General features: G+C 45.2%; 1 protein-coding gene across 3 annotated transcripts in view; it reads left to right on the forward strand.

Annotated features, from left to right (window-relative positions):
- Positions 1-25,082, forward strand: part of LOC137944241 (uncharacterized) — a 120,342-nt gene that overhangs the window by 42,518 nt on the left and 52,742 nt on the right. For all 3 annotated transcript variants that reach the window (XM_068789865.1, XM_068789874.1, XM_068789881.1), the window contains 2 exons: positions 7,995-8,057; positions 11,917-12,009. In XM_068789865.1, coding sequence (XP_068645966.1) covers positions 7,995-8,057; positions 11,917-12,009 — 156 coding nt within the window. The remainder of the gene's footprint in view (positions 1-7,994; positions 8,058-11,916; positions 12,010-25,082) is intronic.

Below are 25,082 nucleotides of genomic sequence, written 5' to 3' on the forward strand. Positions count from 1 at the left end.
ACGGTTCGATCTAAGAAAAACAGGAAGGAAGGAAGCTCTGGTTCTATGGACACCTTCAACTTCGACAACTCCTCTCTGGCGATTGGACGAACGTGAGACAGATCGTGAATGTCGATCCGGATCAAGGTTCAAAACGAGGGAAGAAGGGGTCTTCGTTTCCTTTTCGACGACAGACTACAATGTCTTCCTCAGCTAGTTCGACGTTGTTACAACCACTGACAGTCGCCAAACCAGATCCAGTGAGCTCCAACTTGGCCAAATCTCCTTTCGCTTCTTTGTTTTACTCACCAAGACCAATGGGATTGTAAAATCATCCAAAGCAAAGGGGAGAAAATCATGGGACACATTTAAATTCTAGAGTCGAAAGATTACTTTGGCTGGTCGATCTTTTGAACAACGATCAAGGAGTGCGCTCCTGTGGCCTCAAGCTCTCGGGTTGGGAAAGGCATCGTCTCCCAAACCCGACCTACCTCCAGCAAGAATCTCCCCTACCACAAAAATTCTCGGCGATGACCTTCCTGGCCCTGGCCAGCACTGCACCTCCTGGCCAAATTCTGCCTCAATTGTCTTGTCTGAGCTCAATTGTCTTGTCTAAGCTCGGTAACTCTGTGAGTTGCCTCGGGGGATGGAATCCTCTAACTCATTGGTGCGAGGAAGGATGCTGCGTGCTCCTCCAATGCCACTTGCTCCTCCTATGCCCTTTCTCTTGGGAGATTTGGACGTCGATTATCAGTCGAATTGGACTCCAACTCTGCTTCCCTATGGACCTCCCTGCAGCCTGCTGAATGCTTGCTAGGACCCTCGTCCCCGGTCTTGTAAAAATGATGATCTCAGCTTGCTCCGCTTTCATCCCTTGGGATCTTTGGTTAGAGCGCAATCAAAGGAGATTCAATGCCAAGTTCAACTCTCAAGAAAGAGTCGTTGAAACTATCTTAGGAAATATTGCTACATCGCTCCACTCTCGAGAAGCCTTCTCCCCCTTCTCGGGATCTTCCATTAGAGACAATTGGAGATGTCTTGCCCAACTCCGCACTTCTTCGAAACCCCCAATTAATTCTAGGTGGACCCTGCCGTCTGTTGGTGTCCTTAAACTAAACTTTGATGGATCCTCTTTCGGTAACTTTGGCTTAGCTGGTTTTGGTGGAGTGATTCGTGACTCTCTTGGGAACCAGATCGTCTCGTTCTCCGGCCCTTTCGGTATTGCGGATTTCACAACGGCCGAGCTCCACAACTTGTTTAATGGGCTTCGCGTTTTCCGTGATCATTGCTCCGGGCCCATCCTCATTGAGGGAGACTCTAAGGTGGTGATCGGCTGGTGTGAGAACTCCTCTGCACCTCTATGGCGCCATTGAGAGGCCTTTTTTGAAATTATGGAAATTGTCAATTTATTTGATTGTTTTTGGTCTCTCATCCCGAGATTAGAAAATTCTATGGCTGATGCTTTAGCCAAGCAAGGAGTTTCCTTGTAATCTCTTGTTGTTAGGAGTTAGCTCTTCGTTTCTTGTTCTCTTAATAAAATCACATTTCATAAAAAAAAAGGATGCTGCGTGCAAATGATGCAACAACAATAATGGTCGACCCAAATTGGAACTCTGCCAGACTTGCGAGGTTGTTCCGAGCTCGGCTCCGACTGGATTATCTACCAAGAGCTTCCTATCTGGGACCACGGGCATGGCTGATCTCCTTCACCTCCATTGATGATAAGACCAATGCCTTAAATGCCTTATCATGCTGCCAAGGATTGCTTGCAAGCTTTACTGACTAGGATCATTCAACTCCCCTCAACCAGTTTGGGCAATGGATCTCGATCTGAGGCACCCCAATTGAGCTATGGTTGGAGGAGAATTTATAGATGATTGTGACACACTTTGGTAAGTTTCTTTACCAAGCTCCGGAGTCGGCTTGGATGTCCCGCATGGACATGGCGAGAATGTTCATCATCCGAAAACAACATTGGAAGGGCTCTCATTATCTTAAGCTGTCGGTTGGAGATGAATGTTATTGGGCAAAGGCTTGATTAGGGACCACAACCAACTCCACTGAAAATCCGATTGACTGGACCATTGCCAGGCCAGGTCAATCATCCCTGGATGCTTGGACTCCTAGCTATCATCCTTTGGACAACCCCCCCCCCCCCCCCCCCCCCTACACTAGCTCCGCTGCCTCCCTCAAACTCTTCCAGCACACCATCTTTCTCCTTCCTTTTGAACCCTACTCAACCACCACCACCACTAACAATCCCCAAAGAAACCTCCCTTTTTAATAAGTCGTTTCCACCACTCTCCAGAAAATGACCACTTGGACCCTTCCTGCAGGCCTATAAATCCCTTCCCAAACACTCCCATCCCTCACCCAACCCCGTCCCCCCCACAGAAATGCCCACACAGCCTTCCTCCCCATCCCCATCCCATCCCATCATAGCTCTGATTTGGGTCTCGCGGACTTTGGATCCTCATGGGGACTCTGTTGGGGTTAATCATGGTCGGCATGATCAGCCTTACGCCCCGGAGTATAGTTTTTTTTTTTTTTTTTTTGAAAAAGATGTGTGTATATATTAACAAGAAAAACAAAAATTAAAAAGAGGGGATCATCTCCCTAACAATCAAGGATTGTTGGGTAGCTTCGTTTTTAGCAAGCGCATCGGCTGCCGAATTTGCGGATCTTGGAATGTGAGACCAAATACAAGATAATAATGAACAAATATTAATAATCTCCCAAAAAATGTCCCAATAACGCCACGGGGGAGGGGATGTACGCTCGCACCATCCAATGACCACCTTCGAGTCCCCTTCGATATGAATGGGGTCGAAGCACTTATCTCGGAAAATGTGGAGCCCATTGAGGAGACCGTGAAGCTCTGCCGACGTAGAGTCTGAGATTCCTAAAGGGCCGGCATATGAGTAAAGTTGGTTACCTAGGTGGTCTGAGATAACCCCACCGAATCCTGACAGTTCGGGGTTACCCAGAGAAGAACCATCAAAGTTCAACTTAAGGTAACCAGGATGAGGAGGGGTCCATTCCTGCATAGTCCGGGCATTTGTCTTCAAGTGCAACCTAGCCAAATTAAATCAGTTATCACAGACAGAAGTCCCCACAAATGAGGAGAAAGACTTTTTCGTGAGGTGCCAAGAGGAAATATGCCCAACCACTCGGTCCGCAGATTCGATTTTACCTTCAAACCTTCTACGGTTGCGTTCATTCCATAAACCCCACGGTATAAAGCTAGCATAGGCCGAGAGCATCACCTTGCCGAGAGTATAGTTCAGAGCAAATCGCTGCCACTCTCTAGTCGGAGTGGCACCGATAAGATGATGATGCCTGGCAGCAGATTATGAACCTTGCCAGACCATGGGAGTAGTCTACAAAGGCTATTTGCCCGGTGATGGTGACCTTGGAGTCCACAAACGATCCCAGCAGCAGATTATGAACCTTGCCAGACTCATGGGAGTGGTCTACAAAGGCTATTTGCCCAGTGATGGTGACCTTGGAGTCCATAGACGATCCGATAAATGATTGTTCTATCCTGGAATGTTCGAGGAGTTGGCTCGCCCAGAAAGCGTGCCGTTACTAGTAGAGTGCTCGAATCCTTCAAGGCCTCGATTGTGATCCTTCAAGAGACGATGTGTCAATGCATGATTAACTCCATTGCACAGGAATTGTGGTCCTGCCCTACCTTGGAGTGGGGTGTTATTGATGTGGTGGGTCATTCCGGTGGTCTAATGGTTCTCTGGAATTCTGGCTTGGTCGACCTCACGGATCTTTGCCTTGGTCAATTTTCGATTGGGTTGAAATTCCGGGACTGCTACTTGGTTGCACTTGGGGGCTTGCCGGGGTATATGGACCCACTAGATACCGGCAACGTAGATCTTTTTGGGAGGAGCTTCACAATCTTCTTCAACTATGGTCGCTACCTTGGCTCATTGAGGGTGATTTCAATGCGATCAGATTTCACAACGAAAAATCCCCTCCTGCCACTTGTATATCCACTTCCATGAGGAGTTTCGTGGACTTTATTGGGGGTACAGTGCTGGTTGAGATCCCTCTATTTGGAAAGACATTTACTTGGTCGAATGGGCAGAAACAAGCTATTCTCTCCAAGCTGGACAAATTTCTTGTGAGTAGCGATTGGCTTTAGATTTATGAAGATGCTTTAGGCAGGGTTCTCAACTGGGTGGAATCTGATCACTGGCCGATTCTCCTTTCTACGTCTTTTGGTAGGTGGGGTCTTGCCCCCTTCCACTTTGAGAACTCTTGGTTACTTGAGGCAGATTTTGATCACCTCCTTGCTGATTGGTGGTCCGAGTTTACCGATGGTCATCGTGCCGATTGGGACCTCCCTCAGAAACTTAAGCTTCTCAAAGGTAAGCTGAAGTCCTGGGCCTCCAACCTGAAGTCCTCCCTTGATGTCGAGAAAATTTCTTTCCCATATTGATGTCCTTGACGAAGCTGAAGAGTTTTAAGTACCTGTCCAATGCTGAATTCTCTTGTTGAGCTGCTCTTCAGGCTCCTCTTTTTATTCTTCTCCACTTGGAGCAAGTGAGGTGGAAGCAACACGCCCGCTTCAGATGGCTGAATGAGGGAGATGCCAATACAAAAAATTTTCATGCCATCGCCTCGGTGAGGAGGACTAAACGAATTACCTCATTGTGTGTGGACAATGAGGTAACCTTGGACATATCCTGCATTACTGATACTCTGATCAAGTTTTGTGCAAATCTTTATTCAGAGTGCCCTCATCGTCCTAAGCTCCAACACCTCAACTTTGCCAAAATCTCGAATGCCGCCGCTTCCCTGATTGAGCTTCCTTTCTCTGAGTTGGAAATTGAGAAGGTTGTTCTTGGTATGACCTATGACAGTGCGCCTGGTCCGGGTGGGTTTAACAGAGATTTCTATCATTGAGCTTGTCCTTGTATTAAGCAGGACATACACAATATGGTTCGAGGTTTTCACAAGAATGGCATCACCTTCAGAAGTATGGGAGCTTCTTTTATTGCCTTATTTCCGAAGAAAGACAATGTTGAGCAGTCAGGTGATTTCCGGCCCATAAGCCTCATCTCCAGCTCTTACAAAATTATTGCTCGGCTCCTCGCTTGGTGACTGAAGTTCCTCTTTCCCTTGGTCATCCACAATGGTGAAGGTGCTTTCCTATGGGGGAAGAACATCCTTGACTCTTCCATGGCGGCTAACGAGCTCCTCAACCATTTCTCCCGCTCTAGTTGCCTTCGATTTGCCTTGAAGCTTGATCTTGAGAAGGCATTTGACAGGGTTAAATGGGATCTCTTAGATGACCGTCTAGGTCAAATGGACTTTGGTGACCGTTGAAGAGGTTGGATTAGATCATGTGTCTCATCGGCCTCTTTTTACCTCCTTCTCAATGGGACTGTTTATGTCTTTTTTAAGGGATCCAGGGGTATTCGGCAAGGGGATCTGCTTTCCCCTCTTGTATTCAATATTGTCGCTGAGCTTCTATCGGTCATGACTTATTGGGCTAGAGAGGTTGGTTGGCTTGGGTCGATTAGCAGTTGTGAGGCTTTTGACATTCCCTTTCTCCAATATGCGGATGATACCTTACTGTTCGGGGTCGGATCCTTAGAATATTGTGAAGATCAAGGCTTTATTGGGGCTTTTTGAGATTGTATCGTGGCAGAAAACATCTCTGATGGGGTTTAACATCAACACAGACGAACGCCGATCCATTGCGGATTTCTTGGGCTGTTCTATATCTACCCTCCCCACCACATACCTCGGTCTCCCTCTCTTTTCATCCCACATCAGCAAGGACTTATGGAGCCTGATTATTGAGAGATTGGATCGCCTATTGGCTACTTGGAGGGGTCGCTTTCTATCCAAAGCTGGAGGCTTACTCTACTCAAATCTTGTTTGGCTGGGATCCCAAACTATTTCCTCTTGTTCATGCATTGCCCGACCGTGATATGTAATCAGATTGATGGCATGTTGAGAAGATTCCTTTGGCAAGGCACCTCTACCGAGTTTAATTACCATCTAATGAGATGGTCCGATGTTTGCATTCCCAAATCTAGGGGAGGTCTGGGTATTAGGCTCTCCAAGGACATGAACATGGCCCTCCTCAAGTGGATTTGGAAATTCAACACTATTGGCAACAATCTATGGAGACCAATGGTGGCATTCAAGCTTAATCGGCATGAGTTCTGGTGGACCTCGGGAGGGAGGAGAGCTTCTCTATCTCCTATTTGGAGAGCAATTTTCCTCTCCTTCCATTGTTCCAGTCAGGCATACGTTTTCACGTTGAAAATGGTCACTCAATCCTCTTCTGGGAAGATTGGTGGGTTAGCTCTGGGCACCTAAAAGGCTCATTTAGGGTTCGATGTTTGCATTCCCAAATCTAGGGGAGATCTGGGTATTAGGCTCTCCAAGGACATGAACATGGCCCTCCTTAAGTGGATTTGGAAATTCAACACTATTGGCAACAATCTATGGAGACCAATGGTGGCATCCAAGCTTAATCGACATGAGTTCTGGTGGACCTCGGGAGGGAGGAGAGCTTCTTTATCTCCTATTTGGAGAGCTATTTTCCTCTCCTTCCGTTGTTCCACTCAGGCATCCGTTTTCACGTTGAAAATGGTCGCTCAATCCGCTTCTGGGAAGTTTGGTGGGTTAGCTCTGGGCACCTAAAAGGCTCATTTAGCAGTATTTGGTGGGCCTCCACACAGTGCGATATGTTAGTTGCGGATGCCTGGAGGCTGGATAGTTGGGATCTTCGATTATGTAGAGGATTGGATGACGTGGATGCCCTGCTTGCTTCTCGGCTCCTTGCGCTGATTTATGACTCTAGGCCCTGTGACTCTTTGGAAGACTCAAAGATTTGGTGGCCAGAGGCGAGTGGTACTTTCTCAGTCTCTTTTGCCTACACATTCGACTTCAGTTACCCCCAAGCATGAGGTTGAATTTATTTGGCATCTCTCCGCTTCCCCGAAGATCAAATTATTCATTTGGAGTGCCGGGCTCAACAGAATACTCATTGCTGTCAACCTTCATCGCCGTGGCAATCTCACTATTTGCACCTCTTGCCCCCCTAATGTAGCTTCTCAAGCAGTGGGCCTTATCTCGAGTTGGCTACATTCTAGGAAGGAGTTTGCTTCTCTATCGGGCGTCTCCCTTTGAGAAAATTGGGGTTTGATAGCGCACATGGCTGGCCCCCGTAGGAATTCGGTTATGGCTACCCAGGATCCTCCCCCTTACGATTGCATCAAACTCAATTTTGATGGCAGTGCTTTAGGCTGTCCTGGGCCGGCTGGAGCTGGTGTTGTTTTCAGAGACAACAGTGGAGACCCTATTTTATCCTATGCAGGGCCGGTGGGTATTGCTGATTCAAATACTGCTGAAGTGAGTGCTCTTCTGTTCGGACTCCAAATCTTTAAAGAGTGGCTCTATGGCAAGCTGATTATTGAAGGCGATTCAAAGACTGTCATCAGCTGGTGTTCAAAAAAAAGCTCTCCTCCTTGGCGTCACTGGCCAATCACTGATTGTATTGCTGACATTGTGTCATCCAATCATTGTAATTGGAACCTCGTTCCTAGATCAGCCAATTCTTTGGCTGATAAATTGGCAAAATTCGGAACCTCCCAACAATCTCTCATTGTTTGGGAAGGCTTCCCCTCGTGTAATCTGCTCGTTTGAGCTCTCTTAATAAAATTCAGCATCATTTAAAAAATATATGAAATCATCACTTTCTCAAAAAAAAAAAAATGAAAACAATTAAAAAGCAGATCAACTTACAAAGGAGGGTACAACCTTGCAACAACTAATTGTGAATTCGCATACTACTGATTGATTGCATTTCTTTTTTTATTTTAATTTAATTGAATTTAGTTTTTTTGGTTTTTGTATATGTCATGTTGCAATGAAATTTTCACATCATTCAAGAAAAAAAAGTCATTTGTCATGTAGGTTACTTCGATACTGGTCTAGTTCTTTAACTTCTTAATTTTCTTATGATGCTGGTCTTAAAGTAGGCTTTAATGTGGAAGTCCCGGGATGGAAACCTAAAAGAGATATTGGAGAAATGGTCTTCAAAGGTACAGTTGATTCTCTGTTGTTTTTGTTTCCTTATATGTGATGTACATCCCCTTATCTTAATTGAGTTTTGTATCCAACTTTTGATTCCATGATACTTTTTGTTAGATTATGCTATATATGTTACTTATCTGCAATATGAACCTTGCTTTGTGGAGTTTCTTTTAAAATCCCATTGGTCTAATTCCCACAGAATTGTTTCAGAAACTTCCAAAAATTGAACACTGTAGGCCTTTTGTATTTCTGTAGTTGTATAATGAAAGGGAGATCAGAAAATCCTATGTTGCTTTGATTCTTTAGAGAAACCCTTCTTTTTAGAGTTAAGGGTAATTTGGTCTTTTAATACGTGAACCTTGGCCTGGGCAAGTTAATTCTTTCGGCCTGTTTTGCGCATGTTCCATTGTGCATTTGGCTCGAGCGGAACAATCGGAGATTCAACTCCAAAGCTAGCACCCCAGACAACATAGCTTCTCATGCCATCTGCCTCATCTCGAGTTGGCTTCATACAAAGAAGGATTTTGCCACTCTATCGAGGGTTTCCCTTCGGGAAAATTGGAATTTGATCGCTCACATGTCTAGCCTTAGCAGAGCTCCTAGAATGGCTATCTGGGACCCTCCCCCTTGTGACTGCATAAAACTGAATTTTGATGGTAGTGCTATTGGATGTCCTGGTCTAGCAGGAGCTGGTGGTATATTCAAAGGTCACAATGGAGACCCCATTCTTTCTTATGCTGGTCCGATGGGCATTACCGATTCTAATACTGCTGAAGTTAGTGTTCTGCTGTTCGGCCTCCAAATCTTCAGGAATCGTCTCCATGGCAAGTTAATAATTGAAGGCGACTCGAAGACGGTCATTAGTTGGTGTTCCAAAGACAGCCTCCCCCCTTGGCGCCACTAGCCCATCACTGATAGTATTGCTGACATTGTATCTTTTTCGCATTGTAATTGGAATTTCATTCCTAGATCAGCCAACTCTTTGGCTGATAAATTGGCAAAATTCGGAACTTCCCAGCAATCTCTCATTGTATAGGAAGGATTCCCTCCTTTGTAATATGCTCTTTTGAGCTTTTGTCTTAATAAAAATCAGCATCATTTCAAAATAAAAATAAAAAATGTAACGTTTTTCGAGTGTTTAATATTTTTCATTCTCTTCCAAGTCAGTCATTCCTTCCTTTGTGTCCCACTATTCCTCGTCCAGTTCCATTGGTGGATGCTCCTGTTGTTTCTGTGATGCCGGGGTGGAGAAAATTACATAAAGTATATCAGTGCCGTAAACCAACTTCTAGTGGTGAACAAGGTGCAGATATTAAGGAAGAATATTTATCTCATGAGGACATTCCAAATACTCAAGTTCAAGAGGTTCAACCACACTTATTCCTTCATCATCTACTATGACATCTGATGGTTTTGAGGTAAATCGGTTTGATTTTCCTTTTGCTCCCAGGATCGAATAGTGTGTCTACCAGATATCCCATATTTAAGCATGTTTGGTAATATCTCTCCCTTGCAGTATCCTTGTCTTGTGTTTCTATTCCTGGGGTTAGGTGACCCTCGGCGTCTTTGTTTTTGTTTTTCTCAGATTTTGGATCTTTGTAAAGATGTTGAGGTCAGCTAGTCTCTTGTTCCTAGATCAACAAATAGTCCCGTTGATTATCTTGCTAGAGAGGGGATTAGCTTGCAATCCCTAGTTGTAAAGGGTCCCCCTACTTGATTGTGTTCTGTTGTTGTCTGCCTTCGGGCTTAATAAAATCACGCCTTCTTTCAAAAAATAAAAAAAGCAGGAAGCCTTGGATTTGTCCAGGGTGCCATTGCTGCCACGCATCAGGAAATGCAGGCTTTAATTTCTAGGGGAACTTGGAGTATGTGTATTCCTGGTGCTGCATAGTGGTATATTTTCATGTATAATGCTGATGGCTCCATAGAAAGATATATAGCTAAACTAATAGTCAAAGGGTACACCGAAATGTATAGACTTAATTTCTTTTGTACTTTCTCTCTTGTGGCAAGATTAAGTGTTGTGCACATTCTAATATTTGTGGCTATGAATAAGGACTAGCCTCTCTACTAGTTATCTCTACTATGACATTAAAAAATGCTTTCCTATATGGGGGACCTTCAAGAGGAAGTGTATATGGAACAACTCCTTGAGTATGTTGCTTAGGGGGAGATAGAAAAGGTGTTTAAACTGAATGAGGAGATCTATGGTTTAGAGTAAAGTTTTGAGGGCATGGTTTGAGAAGTTTAGTAGAGTGGTCATTGCTTTTGGCTTTTTTCATAGTCATTGTAATTGCTCGTTATTTGTCCTCAAGTCCTTTTTTGGAGTTATAGTGATAATTGTTTATGTGGATGATAAAGTAATTTCTGGGAGTGCCAGAGTTGGTGTTGAAGAAGTGAAAAATTATTTCAAAAATCAACTTTAGATAAAGGATCCTGGATAGTTGAGATATTTGATATTTCTTGGTATTGAAGTGGAATTGCATCGTCTTGTCTCAGTGCAAATATATCACAAACTCATTACATGATTATGGTTTACTTGGTGCAAAACTAGTTGACATCCTGGTGAAGGTTAATCTTAAACTTCATGATAATCGGAGACCACAAGTTAGGGATATGAAAAGTATTGGAGGTTAGTTGGACCTGACAGTTTCCCATAGAAGTAGCCAGTCAAATTATGAAAATCCTAGATTAGGTAGCATAGTGGATTTTAAAATACTTGAAAGGAGCTCCAGTAAGGGGCTCCTCTGTTAGTCACATGAGCATATTGATATTAAGGGGTATTCAGATGCTGGCTATGTTGGTTCTAAGTTGGATATGAAATCTACTTCAGGATACTATATGTTTGTGGGTGGGAATCTTGTCAGTTGGAAAAGTAAAAAGATAGATAATGGTTGCTCACTCAAGTGCAAAAGCTAAATATAGGTGTTGACTCATATAACTGCTGATCTTGTGTGGTGAATTGTGGTGTTGAAGTTTAGAGTCCCATGGTGATGGAATGTGAGAGCCACACAACTATTTTCATTATAGACAATCTCATGTTTTATTAAGGAGTGAAACACATAAATTATTGTCATTTTATTTGTGATTCAGTGATAAGTAGGAAGATTGTCACACCTTATGTGAAGTTAGAAGTTCAGTTTGATGAAATATTTACCCAACCACTTGAGAGATGAGTTTATGATGTCTTGTAATAAGCCAGATCTTCATGATATTTATGCTCCAGCTTTATGGAAAGTATTAGAGTTACGGGTAATTTAGTCTTTTCATTTGTAAGCTTTTCCTGTCTCTCATATTTGTGTAAGAGAGTCTTTTTATCCTTTTATTTTTCTGTTTATTTAGAGTCTCTCTGTGTGTAGACCTTGAGGGGCATTTTTGTCCATTGCTGTAATTGCACTCTTAAGTGAATTAATATAATGGTTTGGAGTTGAGATCTGACTCCTAACGAGCTGCTTTGTTCTGTGCAGCTCTTCTCTCTTCTGCACAGCTTTTCTTTCTTCTGCTTTCTTCTGTTTCTTTTCTCTCCATTATCTTTTTACAGAACTTTACCCTTGTGTTTTAAAAAGTTGTTGAGATTATTAGATCAGTGGAATGCTTTCTATGTTTTTTTAATATCTATTTTTCACTTTGACTTTTCATTATATTTCTGCTAACCTATTTGCTCCATCTTTATTGGTACAAATATATGTTAAAGTTCATAACCTTAGTTAGTGGAAAAGCTTCCTTGAAGAAGTTCCTCAGGATAATTCTATTTCATTCTAAATTTTATAATTCTATTTCTGACGGACTTTTATGGACAGATTCATGACAATTCTATTTTACTTTGAAAAATTAATAATTCTGTTTCTGGTGGACTTTTACAAGCAGATCCGCTCCTTGGACTACACAGATGCAAGAAATGCAAGTAGGAAGCTTAAATATGTGATATCTGCATTCAGAGAGGTTGAATTCATTCACCAGGTACTGACTATAGCAAAATGATCAAAATTTGATAGGTATAGTGTTATAAAGCAATATTTTTTGTAATTTTTCAAGAAAAAATCTTTTTGTATAGCTGTCTTTCCTTATTAAAAAACAGCTTTGCCTTCTCTAATTTCACTCGACATCAATTTTTGCACATAAATATTGTCCTTGTATGATTTGAGGCTACATCTCTTTGCAAAAGCACAAATAGATGGGGAAACAGGAAAGATGTTTGATATGGTTTAGAAGTTCTTGAGGGAGACTTAACAGTTGAAAAGTTAACAAGTGTTTTGTTAGTGCCACTTGGGGGCTTGGTAGGTAATAGAGGTAGGCTGAAAGTTCAAAATGATTGAGCAGATTGTTGGAGGTATGTTATTGCTTAGCCCATCATAGTTATGATAAGGATCTGAGTATGATTATTGGCTTTATCTTCCACTCTTATGTTCTGGTTAACATCAGCTTTTTTGTGATAAAGCATGTATGGAAATATAGGCACCCCCTGCTGAAGTAGTTGAATTTTTCTCCCTGCAGATGGCTGTAGATTTCAAATTGTGCCAGAAAGATCCTCTACCTATTATAGCATATGTTTTGCAAGAAGACCTTTCTGTTTTTCCTGCTGTGCGGCATGGTGCATATGTGGGCCATACTTTGGTGCACTTGGCCATTGCTGCCATTTTAAAGTACTCCTTTTGTACAAATAGCCTTGCCTAATGAAACTTGGGGCTAAAGTAAAGCTCAAAATGTAATGATCCAACCGACAAAACTTGGTCGTGTATCCATCATTATTCTCTAAACATCAAGCCTATATTGCTGCCTTTGCTACTTATCCCTCCAGTCATTGTGCGGTTTAGGCCACTTGGTGAGGACACCATGCGTATGCTGCCTATTACACAAGTCTACACCAGAAGACATTGATCCACGGCGAGACCACCACGTTGTGGTTGGGTAGTGAGTCATTTAGGACTGATTAAGTCTTATTTTGTAATTTTATTATTTATATTTTGTATTGTCCTTAGGCGTAATTGTTTTATTTGTTTAGGGGCATTTTTGTTAGTCTTGGCAGTATTAAGGTTTGTCCCCAGATGGCTGACTGGTTGATTTGGCTCCCTGTCGACAGTGGGCGATTCTTGGTCTCCTCGGCCTACCACCATCTTATGGGATGGTCCTGGCCTCCTGCCCCTCATCCGACCGCCTTTGATTGGCACCTCTTGGCCCCACCCAAGGTGATTTTTTTGTTTGGAGTGCTTGCCGCAACAAGATCATCACTACTGACAACCTTATCAGGCGTGGCAACACAACTCCTGATTCTCTCTGCCCGTTCTATGGGACGGAGGCTGAGACTATTAGCCACCTTCTCCTCCACTGTGGCTTTGCTTGGAAGGTCTTGATTTATATGATTGATAGTATGGGCCTCAGTTTTTGCATCCTGCACAACCTGAGCACCATGTGTTACTTTTCCTCTGGGACCCGCCTTCCCGGCCTCGGTAAGCTTTTGCTAGCTGCTTGCATTGCTTTCGTACCTTGGTGTCTCTAGAAGGAGAGGAACTCTAGACGGTTTGACTGTGCTTTCCTCTCTGTTGCTGTGGTCTCTTGTACTACCACGGGGCTCATCTCTACCTAGATCCGTACTTGGAAAGAATTCACCTGCCTCTCTAGTGCCCCTACCCGCACCAACTGGAAGATTATTGCTCAGATGTCTGCTCCCTCTACTCCTTGTCAAGTTGCTTCTTGGGTGCCTCCTCCCACCGGTTATTATAAGCTTAATTTTTATGGTAGTGTCTTTGGGAACTTAGGTTTGGCGGACTTTGGTGGGGTGATTTTTTATCCTGGAGGCACTGCCATTATCTCTTACTCTAGTCCTCTTGGCATTACTGACTCGACCATAGTTGAGCTCTCCAGACTCCTTCACAGCTTGCGCTATTTCAGGATCGTTTCAGAGGTTTTCTTATCTTGGAAGGAGACTCCAAAGTCGTCATCGGATGGTGCTCCACCTCATCCTTCCCCCCTTGGCGTCACTGCAACTTTATCTTGATATTATGGACATTGTTTCCACTATTTCTTATACTTTGTCTCATGTACTTAGATTAGCCAATTCGGCTGCTGATTTGTGTGCTAAATTAGGGTATTTTTGTTATTTATAATTATCAATTAGGGTTTTGATGTCTATTTAAAACTTGTAATGTTTTGAAAACTTATTGAATGTAAAATTGAAAAATCTTCCCGACTGCTCTACGATCTCCCTCTTGGCCCTATGTTTCCCGACTGCAGCGCCTTCATTCCCCGTCAAGTCTGGTATCAGAGTGAAGATCCAACACTCATGTACCGCCTATGACACGAGTCTACACCAGAAGACATTGATCCATGGAGAGACCCACCATGTTGTGGTTGGGTAGTGAGTAATTTAGGACTGATTAGGTGTTATTTTTTAATTTTATTATTTATATTTTGTATTGTCCGTAGACATAATTATTTTATTTGTTTAAGGGCATTTTTGTCATTTAGAATTATCAATTAGGCTTTTGATGTCTATTTAAAACTTGTAATGTTCTAGAAACTTATTGAATGGAAAATTGAGAAATATTCCTGATTGCTCTACGTTCTCCCTCTCGGTCCTCTGTTTCCCTTCCTCTTCCTCTTCCTCTCTTCTTCCTTTCATCTTATTCTCCTTCTATTTTCTCTCTTCACCCTCATTGCAGCACCTTTCCCTTTCCCACTATAGTGCCTTTACTTGGCACTATCCCTCGACCAATACTTTACATCTAAGCACATCTTTTCTCTGCCCATTTTAAGACCCCCTCCTCTTGGTGGGCCCTTGGGAATGCCAACCAAACACCAATTCTAACCAAGTAACCTTAACTTGGACCCAACCACTTCCCCAACAAAGTCTCAAATGAACTGAGACCCTCCTAATGCACCAGATACTATTTGGATCTAGTGTGCTTGCAATGCCAGACAACATCTTTCTCACACCTCTTGTAGATCTGGTTGAAGCATTGGCTTTCAAAGCAAAAAAAGGACCAGAGCTTCTTGGCTTCAGATACAGAGTTGTAAGGGACAAGGTTGTGATGTCGTTAGTGGCTGAAATGTCGCAACGAGAGGAACGAGAGAGACGAGAGAAGGGAAAGACATAATCGATGGGAGAGGCGACGGGGCATGAGAACCAGCGGACCGGCGAGCCAATGAGCCGTCGCGACGACGACCAACGAGTGGTTGCCACAAGTCGACGAGCACTCCTGCTGCTTGTCGAAATAGATCTACCCAAGATCTTTTGGGGAGATGAAAAGGTAGGATTATTTCCGATCGGGACACCCCCATCTTCGACGGCGATCCAAAAGGCGGAAAATCTCTCTTCCCCGCAGCAGGCGACAACCTGCAACTTCCGTAGAGGAAGCCTGAGGGCCTCCCAACGCCATACGTTCCCCTCTCTGTTCCTCTTCTAGTGATTTCGAGAGAGATACCAGAGAGGACAACTCGAGCAGAGGTCCAACGACTTGCGACGACGGCGACGCTTCCAACTGGACCATTGTTCACTGCCGGAGCCGAAGAAGACGACCTTCCTTTGGCTCTGCAACTCCACTTCACTTCGTTTGTGGTTCTACGGCTGTCACGGTCACTTGGGTGAACCTTTAGAATGCCGAAAGTGTCTGTATTGCAGTAAAAACAGGAGAGCGCCGTGCCTTCATCACTGTTCCTCTGTCGGTACGCGCTTCTTTCCTCACTACCTTCTTAGTAGCAATTGTTGAAGATCTGAGGACGTTGCCAAGAACCAGAGAACTCTAGTCCGGGCCTTGGAGGTACTATTTTCGTATGATACGCGAGGAAACCACGCCGAATGCAAAATTTCGCAGCACAGAGACTCCACAACAATGGCCTGTGTAACCATCCCAGAAACATCCAACTCTGGCTTCGGCTGGAGTCAACTCGCCCGCGCCATCTGCCATTTTCTTCCGCCCCCATCACCGCCCATCACATACCCTCCTCGACTAGACTACCCCCCTTTTCCCCCTTTGCCCCTTTTGTTCCCAAACCCGACAACCCAGAAAACTGCCCCCACCCACCCTTGCCCGGCTCCCGACCCGGCAGACCCTCTGGCCCAGAAATCAGTCCCGACCTCTACTCCCTCCCCTTCATCCCCAGCTCCAAAAAACTCAAATCCCTCCCCCCTGTAAAATCACGAGACCATTTCAATCCCTCCAAACCTGATTCGCCATGGTTTTGATCGCCTTCTCTATGCTGCCTTGGTCTCCTCCAGCACGCCACCAGCTAAGAGCTAGTTCATATCGGATTGGTTTCTATGCCATGTGCGCCTGGACTACAACCCTTTGCCCGGGTGAGTGGATAGTCTTCCACTCAATTGATGACCGCTGGATGGCAACTCAGCTTGCAATCTCTACCCCCATTACTTCAGTCCGTGACTAGAGGCCCTCCTTGCATCATCGAGGCCTTGGTCAGTGGGTTCAGATTATGGGCCTTTTGCCCGAACTCTGGAAGAGCAGCATATTCAGCCTCATTGTCAACTGCTTTGGTACATTGGTCAGGCTGGATAGTAGCATGGCTGAATGCCGACGACTTGACCGTGCCAGACTCTTCATCAGCCCCAACCGCATTCACTCTGGGACGACCTTCCTGCATCTTTACGCTGGTCAATCCTTCCTCTGGCTCGGTATCACATTTGGAGGACTTGTGGGAGACTGTTTCCCTCACAAGCACCAACAGCAGTGACCCTGTATCTGGTCAACAGACGTCCCCACCCCTTGGCTGCCGTTGAGCCCCTGGACAGCCTTCTGCCCCTATGTCCCAGACGGCCTACCTCACCATCTCCATCAGCACCTGACCTCCCGCAGAGATTTCCTCACCGCCCGTAGAGATTCCCTCACCGCATTGACACCTCTACCCCTACTTGGCATCGCATCGATACTAGGACCCCCCTCCTCCTGACATTTGGCCCCCTCTTTTCCCGCCCTGTGGCTCCCCCACTTGGGGCGGCTGCCAGCATCTCACACACCTACAACAACCCGATTCCCCCACCACCACTCCTTTATAACCATCCCCATGGTCAATTCTTTCTTGGATTGTTCGTGGGATTGGATCTCCTAGAATGCGTGTTAGTATTCAGAATCTTCTTTCTAGAAGTCATCCTTCTATTGTAATCCTTCAAGAATCTAAATGTCAGAATCCCTCCAATTCCATTATGCATGACCTCCGAGGTTGTAATAATTTGGAGTGGCTTGCTATCAATGCTATTGGTTTTTCTAGTGGCCTCTTTCTTCTTTGGAACTCCTGTGTAGTTGAAGTCTTAGATCACGTGATTGGATCCTTCTCTATTGGTAGTAAGTTGCCTGACAGATACATTGGATTCTCTTGGGGGCTTGCTGGCATTTATGGCCCTACCAGATACTGGAATCAGTGCTCTTTTTGGGATGAGCTTTCTGGCCTTTTGCCTCTCTGGCCTATTCCATGGCTCCTAGCCGGGGATTTTAATGCAACCCACTTTTGCAATGAGAAGTCTCCCCCTACCTCCCGAACTACCACAACCATGAGGCAATTTGCTGACTTTATTAGTAGTTTTGAGCTGGAAGAAATCAGCCTCTTTGGCAAGGCGTTTACTTGGTCCAATGGTTAGAGGCCTCCCATCCTGTCCAAGCTTGATCGTTTCCTTGCCACTGGTCATTGGTTCAGACTCTACGGCAACACCTGTGGATCGGTCTTGAGCCGTGCTGGCTCTGATCATTGGCCCGTTCAGATTGAAACCTAACTTGATAAATGGGGGCCTGCCCCTTTTAGGTTTGATAATTCTTGGCTATTGGACAAGCATTTTGCCGGGAATGTCACCTGTTGGTGGGAAATCTTTGGGAACCCTAACTATGATGGTTGGTCTCTCCCACACAAGTTAAAGCGTCTCAAAGTGAAACTCAAATCATGGTCCTCGGAGCGTCACCTTTCTGCCTCCTCTTAGAAATCCTATCTCCAGTCTCAGATTGCTGCCCTTGATATATGGTTGAGGAGCAAATATGTCTTACTCATGTTGAGTTTTCTAACCGCATCTCTCTTTAGTGCAATTTTCAATCTATTCTTCACTCTGAAAGGGTTTAGTGGAAGCAAAAGGCCCATTTCAATTGGTTGGCCGAGGGTGACGCTAACTCAAAGTTCTTTCATGTTATCGCCTCGGCCTGCAGGAGGACTAACCGGGTCACCTCCTTGTCTATTGACAAGGAGGTTACCTTGGAGAGGACCCCCATTACTGATGCTTTTATCAGTTTCTTTGCAGATCTATACAAGAAGGAGCATCACCATCGGCCCATACTTTCCAGCCTTCGCTTCATTGTATATCCCCCATATTGGCGAGTTTTATTTAGCTTCCTTTCTCTGACTTGGAGGTTGAGGATGCGGTCCTGGGTCTTGTTGTGGACTCAATAGCACACCGAGTCACACAACGAAGAAGACAACAACAACTCACTCAATAGGATTTAATTCTTATATTTCTTTGAGTAGGATTTATTTCTAATATTGTTTTAAGTAGGATTTATTTCTTATATTGTTTTAAGTAGGAGTTATTTCTAATTACTTTTTATGTAAGGGCATTATGGGGAATTATTGTAACCCTAACCCTAAAACTCCCTATTTAAGGGATAGGTATGAATGAAATAGGTAAGGTTTGAGATTTTAGAATAACCTAGTCTAAATAGGTTGGGATCACCTCTTGATCCCGAGTTTAGGGTTTACTCCAAAAATCCAACCTATCATTCACCCTCCATTGCCATCCATCTTCACCCAAATTCATCCACCATCATCCCTACTAAGAAAAGGAGCTTCCTGCCCCTTTTCCGAGCCCAAAGAGGAGGTCTATCCTCCTTCTCGGCAGCAGCAGCAAGAGAGGCCCAATTCCTCCCTTACCAAGCAGCAAAGTGAGGATTTTTATCCTCAAATCTTGAGCAATTCCTGGTGCAACGTGGGAGTTGATCATAGCATCAAAGAAGAGGTATTAATCTATCCCAAACTCGTGTTTCAAGTTATTTAAGAAAGAAGGATTGCATTCTTAGCTAGAGCAGCAACAAAGAGGGCCAAACCCTCTTTGCCGTGACCAAGAAAAGAGAGCACCTTGCTCTAGCAAGGTCAGCATTGCTGTGGGGTCTTCTACCTAGCACAACAACTCGGTAGGACCCTCAAAAGAGGATCTTTCCTCCTGGCCAAGCATTGGTTAAGGAGAAATACTCATACACAGACCCTTGACGTGAAGTGAGTAAATTCTGAGTGCTGGATTCACAAATCCCACGCCGTGTTACTCGATCCATGACCCGGGACCATAACAACTTGGTATCAGAGCAGGGTAACATGGGGGATAATATCAGCAATGAAGAAATCCAAATCAGGATACAAAAGGTAGAAGATAGCCTTGAAACAGCACAACCAGTGTTAGGAAAGGTTTGTGGTTTAGAAGAAGAGATGAGCCGAATCATTAGCATGCTACAGGAGTTGAGGACAGAGAGACATCAGAGTCTAGAGGTGAGAGATGTTGCTCAACCATATCACAGAAGAGGGGAGCAGTGGCCTGGGCGCACTGCTGTCCAAGCACCTCAGCATGGAGGCACAATCCCAAGGTACACCAAGTTAGAGTTTCCCTCTTTCAATGGTTCTGTGGATCCCGTAATTTGGTTGCATAGATGTGAAATTTTTTTTTTTGAACCAAGGGACTACTGAACGGGATAAGGTGCAACTAGCCTCTTTCCATATGACAGATGAAGCCATGTTATGGGTGACTCAAGTAGAGAAAGAGAGACCGGGAATGACTTGGGGAGAATTTAAAAATCTATGCACAGTTAGATTTGGGCCTCCCGCCAACAGCAACCCCTTGGGAGAGTTAGTCCTATTGAGACAAACGGGTTCGGTGGAACACTATCAAAAACTCTTCCAGGAAAAGTTGGCTCGTGCTAGAGAGAGGGTATTGGTTGACCAACAGGTCTCCTTATTCACAGCAGGTCTCAATGAGTATTTACGGCTAGAGGTAGAACTCCTTATGCCCACGGATCTAGCTCATGCCATGAATATGGCCCGAGCAATGGAACAACGACAACAGTTGCAGCAACGTAAGCCAGGTTGGTCGAGTGAGAGGAACACTTCCTCCACGTGGCAAGGGCGCCGCTATAATTCATCTCAGGGAGCATCTACAGCAGCACCATCCAGACACACTCCGACTACGAATCGGGTAGCCGATCCCCGCCCTGGTAATTCCCTACCGAGCTTTATAAAAAAATTGACGAGTGCGGAGATGGCAGAAAGGCGGTCCAAAAATCTCTGTTATAACTGCGATGAGCAGTATCGGGTCGGACACCAATGTAAACGATTATTTTGGCTCGAGATGGAGGATTCAGAGGATCCAGAGGAACCAGAGAATATTATCGAGGAGGAACCACCAGAGATATCCTTGCATGCTATTACTGGGCAGAAATCGCCTACTACAATGCAAGTCCGAGCTCATGTCATCGACCGAGAACTGGTGGGACTAGTCGACTCGGGGAGTACACACAATTTTCTGAGTTTGACAGCTGCATAGCATCTCCAGCTCCAGATACACACTCATCCGACAGCCACCGTCTCAGTGGCCAATGGCGAGAAGGTCCCTAGCTATGGGATTAGTAAGGCGGTAACTTTTTCCATTGGATTTACTTCATTTAATGCGGAATTTTTTGTTATTCCCCTAGCGGGATTTGATATGGTTTTAGGCATTAAATGGTTACAAACATTGGGGCCCATTCTGTGGGACTTTTCGGCTTTAACCATGAGCTTTAATTTGGCCGGAAGTCGGGTGCTCTTACAGGGCTGTCAGGTGGACAGGGCCCACCGCAAACACACTTTGCAGACACAGGATCAGCCTGACAGTACTAGTGATGGTCTGGTTGAGAAGTTCGATGACCTCTTCCAGGAGCCTTCGGGGTTGCCTCCCATGAGGTACTGTGACCACAGGATCTGCCTGAAACCAGGTTCTGAGGTAGTGGTCGTGCGACCATACCGTTACCCACACCTTCAGAAGGACGAGATAGAGCGTCAGTGCCATGAGATGTTGAAACAAGGTCTTATTCGTCCCAGCCGCTCCCTGTTCTCTTCACCCGTCTTACTTGTGAAGAAACATGATGGGACATGGAGGTTCTGCGTGGATTATCGCGAGTTGAACGTGCAGACAGTAAAAGACAAGTTCCCGATTCCGGTAGTGGATGAGCTTCTGGATGAGTTACATGGGTCGTGGTTATTCACTAAACTCGACCTCCGTTCGGGATACCATCAGGTCCAGATGCACCCCTCTGATATCGAGAAGACGGCGTTCCGCACGCACCATGGCCACTTTGAGTTCGTCGTCATGCCGTTCGGGTTTTCCAATGCACCCTCCACTTTTCAAGCTTTGATGAACGAGGTATTTAGCCCCTATCTTCGAAAATTTGTTCTTGTATTTTTCGATGATATTTTGATATATAGCAAGTCGGTTGAGGAGCACTTGGCACACTTGAGGATTGTTTTCGACTTGTTAAGAGCACATCAGCTCTATTTGAAACACTCCAAGTGTTCTTTTGCGGCTTCACACGTGGGATTTCTGGGACACATTATCTCACATGAGGGGGTTACAGTGGATCCCGAGAAGATCCGAGCTATTCACGAGTGGCCGCAACCACAGTCGTGTTCTGCATTACGGGGTTTTCTGGGTCTTGCGGGCTACTACCGTAAATTTATTCAGAACTATGGGCCAGTGGCAGCACCATTGACGAGTTTACTCAAGAAAAATTCCTTTATTTGGAATGAGGGGGCCACCACGTCGTTTGTGGCACTCAAAGCTGCCCTCGCATCCGCGCCAGTATTACAACTTCCCAACTTCGACGAATTGTTCGTGGTAGAGTGCGACGCTTCGGGTGTGGGCATGGGGGCCGTTTTACAGCAGCTGGGCCATCCTATTGCTTATTTTAGCAGACAGTTGGCAGTCCGCCATCACAAATTGGCAGCCTATGAGCGCGAATTGATTGGGTTGGCCAAAGCGGTCCAACATTGGAGGCCTTATCTCTGGGGCCAGGCTTTTCTCATATGCACGGATCACTACAGCCTTAAATTCTTACTAGAACAGCGTTTGACGACGTCGCCACAACAGCACTGGATCAGTAAGTTGTTGGGGTTTGACTTCTCGGTGGAGTACCGTGCAGGGAGATTAAATAAGGCGGCAGATGCCTTGTCACGGTGTTTTGAAGATCAGCAGTCGGTCTATTCTATTAGCCAGCCGAGATTTTTCATTATAGACTTGGTGCGAGAAGCACATGCTACTAACCCTGCACTGCAGGAACTGCATCAGCAGATCTCAGAAGGGACAATGAATGTGAAGTGGTCCATCCAGGATTCACTTATTTATTATAAGCATCAGATTTTCCTTCCACCTGAGTCCGAGTTGATTCCAGTTATTCTCTCGGCCTACCACGACAATACACACGAGGGGATCCAGAAGACCTTGCACAGAATTCGAGCTGATTTTTACTGGCAAGCCATGAAAGCCTCTATTGCGACTTATGTTGGCGACTGTCAGGTATGCCAGCGCAACAAAGCCGAGCACTTGAGTCCAGCCGGTCTTCTCCAGCCTCTGGCCCTTCCAACGCAGGTTTGGGCCGACATTTCAATGGATTTTGTGGAAGGCCTACCCCTGTCAGCCGGCAAATCTGTACTTTTCGTAGTGGTTGATCGATTCTCCAAGTACGGGCATTTTATACCGATGGCTCATCCGTATACAGCAACACGGGTTGCTCAGACTTTCCTGGAGCAGATAGTCCGCTTACATGGCATTCCAGAATCCATTGTGAGTGACAGAGATGCAGTTTTCACGAGCACCTTTTGGCGGGAACTGTTTCGCTTGAGTGGGACGAAATTGAAGTTCTCCTCCGCCTATCATCCACAGACAGATGGGCAGACTGAGGTGGTGAACCGCACCATCGAGATGTATCTACGGTGTTTGGTGGGGGATCGTCCGCGGCAATGGGTTCAATGGCTTCCGTGGGCCGAATATTGTTACAATACTTTGTTCCACTCTGCATTGCAATCCACTCCTTTTCGGGTTATATATGGTCGGGATCCACCTCGCCTCCTCTCGTATAACCCAGGGTCCACCCGCGTGGACACGATTGATCAGACACTCATAGATAGGGATCTACTGCTACAGAATATCACAGAACGGCTACGACGTGCCCAAGCTCGGATGAAGGATGTATACGACAGAGGCCACCGTGAGGTCTCTTTTGAGGTTGGAAAGTATGTGTGGCTACGGCTCCAGCCCTACCGTCAGCAGTCTCTAGTGGGACCTCCACGTCATAAGCTCTCACCCAGATTTTTTGGGCCGTTTCCCATTCTTCGATGCGTGGGACCAGTCGCCTATCAACTCAAATTACCGGACACAGCCAAAATTCACGATGTGTTTCATGTCTCTCTTTTGAAGCCGCATTCTGGAGCACAGCCTACATCCACTCCATTCCTACCACCAGTTGATCATGGCGAGGTTATTCTTAACCCAGCTGCGGTGTTACGTGCTCGGCTGACCAATGATCATTGGGAGATTCTCGTTCAGTGGACGGACACTGACCCCGACGCTGCAACATGGGAACGTGTGGACATCTTCAAACAAGTCTACCCAGCTTTTGAGCTTGAGGACAAGCTCTTTCACCATGGGGAGGCAGATGTTGTGGACTCAATAGCACACCGAGTCACACAACGAAGAAGACAACAACAACTCACTCAATAGGATTTAATTCTTATATTTCTTTGAGTAGGATTTATTTCTAATATTGTTTTAAGTAGGATTTATTTCTTATATTGTTTTAAGTAGGAGTTATTTCTAATTACTTTTTATGTAAGGGCATTATGGGGAATTATTGTAACCCTAACCCTAAAACTCCCTATTTAAGGGATAGGTATGAATGAAATAGGTAAGGTTTGAGATTTTAGAATAACCTAGTCTAAATAGGTTGGGATCACCTCTTGATCCCGAGTTTAGGGTTTACTCCAAAAATCCAACCTATCATTCACCCTCCATTGCCATCCATCTTCACCCAAATTCATCCACCATCATCCCTACTAAGAAAAGGAGCTTCCTGCCCCTTTTCCGAGCCCAAAGAGGAGGTCTATCCTCCTTCTCGGCAGCAGCAGCAAGAGAGGCCCAATTCCTCCCTTACCAAGCAGCAAAGTGAGGATTTTTATCCTCAAATCTTGAGCAATTCCTGGTGCAACGTGGGAGTTGATCATAGCATCAAAGAAGAGGTATTAATCTATCCCAAACTCGTGTTTCAAGTTATTTAAGAAAGAAGGATTGCATTCTTAGGTAGAGCAACAACAAAGAGGGCCAAACCCTCTTTGCCGTGACCAAGAAAAGAGAGCACCTTGCTCTAGCAAGGTCAGCATTGCTGTGGGGTCTTCTACCTAGCACAACAACTCGGTAGGACCCTCAAAAGAGGATCTTTCCTCCTGGCCAAGCATTGGTTAAGGAGAAATACTCATACACAGACCCTTGACGTGAAGTGAGTAAATTCTGAGTGCTGGATTCACAAATCCCACGCCGTGGTACTCGATCCATGACCCGGGACCGTAACAGGTCTCCCTCGGGTTCAACGGGAATTCTATAAGGCTTGCTGATCCGCCTTGAGATCGGATATCATTTCCATGGTCCGAAGTTTCTTTGATCGTGGAATGACTTTTAAGAACGTGGGTGCCTCCCTTATTGCTCTGGTCCCCAAGAAAGCAAGTGTGGAATGCCCTCAAGATTACCGGCGATCAGTCTCGTTTCAAGTCTTTACAAGATAATCGCCTGCATCCTGGCCCGTCGTCGCAAGGTTGTTCTTCCTACCATCATCCACCGGGGTCAGAGCTCCTTTATCAGAGGCCCTAACATTCTTGACTCTGCTATGGCCATGCATGAGATTGTGGATCATTTTGCCAAGTTGGGTCAACCATGGTTTGTTCTCAAGTTGGACCTCAAGAAAGCATTCAATTGGGGTAGTTGGTCCCTCTTAGACGACATTATGCAACGTATGGGGTTTGGTGACAAATGAAGGCTTTGG

The sequence above is a fragment of the Aristolochia californica genome, unplaced genomic scaffold, assembly GCF_029961685.1.
Source record: "Aristolochia californica isolate CCGP_79_NKW_82.1479 unplaced genomic scaffold, dmAriCali1.0.hap1 SCAF_1, whole genome shotgun sequence".
Lineage (NCBI taxonomy): Eukaryota > Viridiplantae > Streptophyta > Magnoliopsida > Piperales > Aristolochiaceae > Aristolochia > Aristolochia californica.